The sequence below is a fragment of the Amblyomma maculatum genome, chromosome 1 (assembly GCF_055883805.1).
Source record: "Amblyomma maculatum isolate TAMU_Amacu chromosome 1, ASM5588380v1, whole genome shotgun sequence".
NCBI lineage: Eukaryota > Metazoa > Arthropoda > Arachnida > Ixodida > Ixodidae > Amblyomma > Amblyomma maculatum.
In genome coordinates this window covers 254,733,554-254,739,581 of record NC_139344.1, presented here as the reverse complement: position 1 = coordinate 254,739,581, position 6,028 = coordinate 254,733,554, and the positions used below count along the sequence as shown (strand labels likewise).

Here is a 6,028-nt window from a genome sequence, read left to right as displayed (position 1 = left end):
AATGAGTAGTGTCAATCGATAGAGGCTAACGTAAAGTTGAGTCTGAAAAATAATTAGGCAAATAAGCTAATTAGGCAACTAGAGGCAAGAAATTTAAAAGTTGTCCGCAGCAGTTGTGAGTAGTTGAGAAGCAATACAGGTTAATGAATGATGTCAATCGATAGCGGCTGACGTAAAATTGAGTCCGAAAAATAATTAGGCCAATAATTTAATTAGGTAATTAGAGGCAAAACTGTAAAAGTTGTCCGCACCAGTTGTAATTGAGAAGGGGTACAGGTTAATGAGTGGTGTCAATCGATAGAAGGTGACGTAACGTTGTTTCCGAAAAAACAATTAGCCCAATAAGTTAATTAATTATAGGGAAGAAATGCAAAAGTAAAGGCGAAAATGACCTCTTTAGCTAATGGCTTGGCGCCACATTTGAATGTATCAAATACTAAAATATTTAATTAGGTCAGTCAATTAGGGTGACTTCAAGATGTATCAAATACAAAATAGTTTTTTAAATCAGTCAATTAAGGTGGACCCCGCCGGGGTGGCACAGTTGTTACCAAGGATGCGGGATTGAATCCCGGCCTCGGCGGCCGCTTTTCGGTCGAGGCGAAAAGCAAGGCGCCCGTGTGCTGTGCGATGTCAGTGCACGTTAAAGAACCCCAGGTGGTCGAAATTTCCGGAGTCCTCCACTACGGCGTCTTTCAGAGCCTGAGTTGCTTTGAGACGTTAAACCGCACAAACCAAACCAATTAAGGTGACATCAAGAATGTGACGTCACGCAAAAAAGAGCATAGGAAGAAATTGTCACGCAATTGAAAGTACTAAAGACAAAAATGGGTAAACAAGAAGTGAATTAAGCAACTAGAAGCAACCAAAATCAACAAAAGGCAGCATCCGTGCTTTTGCGTTAATCAATGCAGATTCTGCAGTGCTCTTTAATTTTTAACCTATAAATGCTTTTAGCTCCCGATTTCAAAGTTCCCCCGGAGGTATTGGCGCCAGAACAGACAGGAACAAAAAGGCGAACCTGAACCCCTGAAACAAGTTTCGTGGGACTCCTCCTGGTGCCTACATCCGGCGCTGCCGCTGGAACAGTGCATGCGCCAACAAGCGTCTGCCTAGGCCTCTAGTAGGCGAAGCCAGTGCACAGAGCTAAGGAGCCTCCGCTGTGCCCTGTAGCCCCAGTGGCGCATGCGCATTCGTGGCTACACAAGACGAGCGAGACGACAGTCCCACGTGAGCTGTCGTCGCTTCAGGATGCGTGCACTGGTCCGACCTGTCGTATTTGCACGTAAATAACGCAACACGAATATAACGCGAGGAGGCCAGGACTTGGCGCCTGAGGGAAGAAAAAAAAAGGCATTAAGAATATAATGCGAAACGTGACTTTAAGAGCACTCATAGCGACGACGCGAAGAAAAGGAGACTGCACGTGAAAATTCAGGACGAACAAGTACATGCGAATGGCTTATTCATCGTCACTACTCAGCTCTGGATCGCTGTCTACGAACACGTCATCTTCCATACCGTCAACACCGTTCGACAGGCAGCCCTTCCGAAATGCTCTGACACAACAGAGCTTGGCACTGACTCCCACGCTTCGACTAAGCGACCACTAACGAAGATGCACGCTTCATGCGCCGCGTCCGAAATATTGGCTTGATATATGAGGTTTCAAAGCGACTCAGGATATGGGAGTCGTCGAAGTGGAAGACTCGAGAAATTCATACCACTTGGGGTTCTTTAGCATGCACTGACATCGCACAGTAGACGGGCGCCTGGCTTTTCACCTCAATCGAAAAGTGGCCACCGTGGCCGAGATTCGAGCCCGCATCCTTGGGAGCAGAAGTCGATCGCTGCAAGTACTGCGCTACAGCGGCGGGCCAAGTGTTTTCGTGCGAGGGCACAGCCCTCCTTTCAGTGGCAAAAGTTGAGCAGTTAATGGCGCAAAAATTTGCTGCGACGCTCGTTCACAAACGCGGACAGCTTCTCCACGAGCCAATGTTGGCGACCTTGCGCATACCCATGAAAGGTCTTTCGTGTACGTAGGCGTCGCATGTAAGTTATCGGGACTATTCCGCCACACGCGAATTGTAAACTCGTTTACTCCGAGACGCCGTGCCACTGCTGAATTTCCGGATTCTTTAGGCAGTCGGATCACTTTCTTCTTGAACAGTGGGTGCACTTCGTCGTCTTCTCCATTTTAACCGCGTTAACACGACATGAGTCATTTAACCCCGACGCACCCGAAGCTGTTGTTGCTGCAAAGCCTACTGCCGGCACCCCGTTGTTGTCCGTGGCTTCACAGTGCCACATGTTCTGCCGTTCCCAGTCTTTCATTGCCTCCACCAAATTTTCCCTCCTTCCTAATCCGTTTGGTTTTTTGATGTCTTATCAGCCACCTTGAATAACACATCCCGGGCTAGTTGGTTCATCTCAAGGCAGAACAGCGCAAGCTACACAGGGACAAGCAAGAAAGACGAGACACACACAGCGCTGTGTGTGCCTCGTCTTCCTTGCTTGTCCCTGTGTAACTTGCGCTGTTCTGCCTTCAGCCACCTTGCCTGCCCCTCCTCTTCACTGTCATAGCATATCCCGATTGTCGCTCGTGTAAGCAATGTGACGCCAAACAGGCGTTGCCTGACGGGCGAAATCGTCCATTTTAGAACTTGTTTCGCTGGTGACAAGGGCTCCCTTCGCCTTCCCTCAATTTGACCCACTTTGCTAAGCGTTGCGGCCTTTCTGCTCCCATTTAGGGCCGCCGTTGCTACGTTGCGTGTTTTGCTCCACATTTTATGTATTCATTATCTCACTCCCAGCTTCCGGCCCTTCCTCAATGCTTTCATTTTTTTTTTTATCTCGCCTGGTTTACGGCCCCGGGATGCAAAATGTTGTTTTTTCCTCTCAGCTAACAAGATTTTGACCAGCAGCGCAAAAAAAAAAAAAAAAAAGTCGCTCTAAATTAGGACCTTGTTTCTGAATATAACTCGAACTGCGTTCTCAGCAATGTGGTTCCGGAAAAAAAGAAAAAAAAAAAACTCTTGTTAGAATCGTGTAAATACGTTATACATCGCAAGTCCCGCGGCGCCATCCACCGGCATTGCCAGTAACGAGCTGTAATCTGTTAACCGTGGCAAAGCTCGAATTTGCCTCCGATTGCTAATATCTAGCTGTGCGCGTGCACTGAAACAAGGTGCTACGCTGATAATAAACACATGTTATTCTTACATCTACTCCCGATTATAGTTGAGGCTGTGCGTTTCATCTTCTCGAATAACCGAGTAGCCCAATTTTCGATGGAGGCGAAAAGCAAGGCGCCCGCGTGCTGTGCGATGTCAGTGCACGTTAAAGAACCTCAGGTGGTCTAAATTTCCGGAGTCCTTCACTACGGCGTCTCTCATAGCCTGAGTCGCTTTGGGACGTTAAGCCCCACAAACCAACCTAACCGAGTACCCCAACCACAGGCTGTTAGACTTACTGCGGTGTACGTATTTTAAACACTGTAGTTGTCTTCCGAGTTTTTATAAGATAGTACTATAGTGCCTAGAATATACTGGCTAGTGTGCCGTCCGGCAGCGCTTCCCTATGGGCGAGGGTGGCGCCATTTGCAATGAAAGCCATTTCATAGCGGCAGAGGGCGCTGCTTGTCGGGAGGGTACCACAGGAGCAGACGACGCGGTTTTTTCGTTTCAGAAGCCAGTCTGTTGGTGTTGTGCGTGCATATGGGTTTTCAACTCGGTTCAAGCTGAATCTGGTGCTCTTTTTTTCACAGAAGTGCAGCGTTTGTTTTTGTGAGTGGGGAACTGCATATGGGAGTCGTTCCGTGTGCTCTTGTAGCAATTTCGGTGTGGCTGAATCCGTTGTGTGCGTGCGCTGTGTACGTGCGCTGTGTGCGCCTTTGGGCGCTGTTTTTTTTTTTTTTTTCATCATATCTACGAAGAACAAAATGAGTTCTTGATTGTAGTTTTGTCTGCACGGAAATATGTCGAAACCAAAGCGGCAGTTCAAAGAGAAGGCTTGCTTTGTGCCTTTCTGCAAAAGCGGTCTCCGGTCGAACAAGGAGAGAGTTTCAATGTTTACTGCACCATCTGATGCTACGCGGCTCGCAGAATGGGAACGCCGCATCAAAAGAAAAGACAGAAAGTTATCGTCAATGGCTGTGGTGTGCGAGAAACATTTTGAGAGCGACTATATTGAGCGCGTGTTCCGTGTCACCGTGAACGGCGTTACAAATGAGCTTCGATAAACCACGTCTGAAGCCCGACGCCATACCTACTATATTCCCGGATTACCCTAAACATCTTGCGCGCAAATCGCCAGCAAAAAGGAAAAGTAGAAATCTGTGCGAGAAAGAGCCTCCAGCAAAGCGTTGCAGGCGTGGTGAGCCAGAAACCTCCGAGTTGAGTTCAGCCATTGGGAGTGCCGAACCAGTGATCCTTGAAGAGTCTCGGCCCGCCAATGGAGGTGAAATGAATGAAAATTGCTCCAAACTTTGTAGTCCTGAAGTAGCAAGCGCTGCTGCTGCTGAGCAACCCCCTCCAATTACCAGCGAGAGCATGCACCCATTCCTCAACATATCTATTCCAATAACTTGGATGAGAGTACCAACGTTTCCCGCGGAATCATTGGCTTACGCCTACTGTGAAGCCGAAGAAAATAATTTCGCCATCATTTTCACGGAAAAAATGGTAGTGTTTGAAAGGCCTTCACCTGATGGACAATCAGTGGCAACGGTTTACCTGAGGGGAAGAAAGAAGTCAGAACAAATTGTCATGACATGCGAAGAGGCCGAATCCTTGATCGAGGAAGTTTCATTGACAGCTCTTTGTGGTGGATGCGGCATAAAGCCTGCTTCTGGAAAGTACACTTCCTACAGGGGCATGATTTTTTCTGAGAAGTGTTTGCTATCAGTAAAATCCGATGGAGAGTCCTGTGCTTTCTGCAAGTACCTGAGAATTCTGGCTCAAAACCAAGCATGCAGACAAAAGAGAAGGGAAAGTGAAATTGCGAGGAAGTCTGATGAAAAGAAAGAATCAAAGAACATATCTCGAATTCTATCAAGGACTAAGAAAAAGTTGGCAGGCGCAATGATGCAAATGGCTCACATGAAAGAACAAAATGAGGCTCTTTGTGAAAAAACATTTGACAGCAAAATTAAGTCCCTTCCCACAAAGCAACAGCTGGCTGTAAAAAATTGTTTCCTGGCTGCACGACGAAAGTCGCATAAAGGCATGCGATACGACGACGAATGGATTCTAGAATGTATGTTGATGAGGATGCGAAGTCCGAAGTTATATGAGCACCTCCGAAGAGAAGCCATTATGGTCCTACCAGGACGAACTTGCCTTCAAAAGTACCTGAAGCGTTTCAAAGGTGGTTTTGGCCTCAGCGCTAAAGTCTTCAATGCCTTAAACGAAAAGACGAAGACCATGGATGTTTACAGTCGTCATGGTGGCCTCATCATTGACGAATTAAAGCTATCGGAGAACCTAAGTGTGAAGTCAGTTGGTGAGTAAAGTTTTTATTAGATTCTTGGAATGCTCTGTGCCATATACGGAAAATGAGTTTTGCTAAGCATGTCTACACAGATTACAGGTATGCGCCCACAAACAGCCGGAAAGGAGGCTTTTATGTCTGTCTACATTTCAGGGGCGGTCAGCGTGCGTGAGCGATACAAACGTCAGTTCACTGAACAAAAACTAGGCTGAATTTCTGCTAACAAAAGTAGGAACGATTTGCCACTCCCCAACATAGATCTAGAGAAGTGATAAAAGAATACACTGGAATATTCCTGGAGCTCGTTCTGGCGCGAAAAAGGTGATAAAAGAAAGTATATATATATATATATATATATATATATATATATATATATATATATATATATATATATATATATATATATATATATATATATATATATATATATATATATATATATATATTCTGATCTGTATTGAAATATGTTTGGACATTAAGCAGTGTTCCTTCTGGGTTCCTTTTCAATTAAGGCGATATCGAAGGCTTTGTTGACCTC

General features: G+C 46.0%; 1 protein-coding gene across 1 annotated transcript; it reads left to right on the top strand.

Annotated features, from left to right (window-relative positions):
- The first annotated feature begins 4,226 nt into the window (after window positions 1–4,226).
- Window positions 4,227–5,738, top strand: LOC146206264 (uncharacterized). Its single transcript, XM_084608669.1, has one exon. It carries the CDS (start codon window positions 4,227–4,229, stop codon window positions 5,508–5,510), a length of 1,284 nt encoding a protein of 427 aa, XP_084464795.1. The 3' UTR covers window positions 5,511–5,738.
- Window positions 5,739–6,028: the final 290 nt, after the last annotated feature.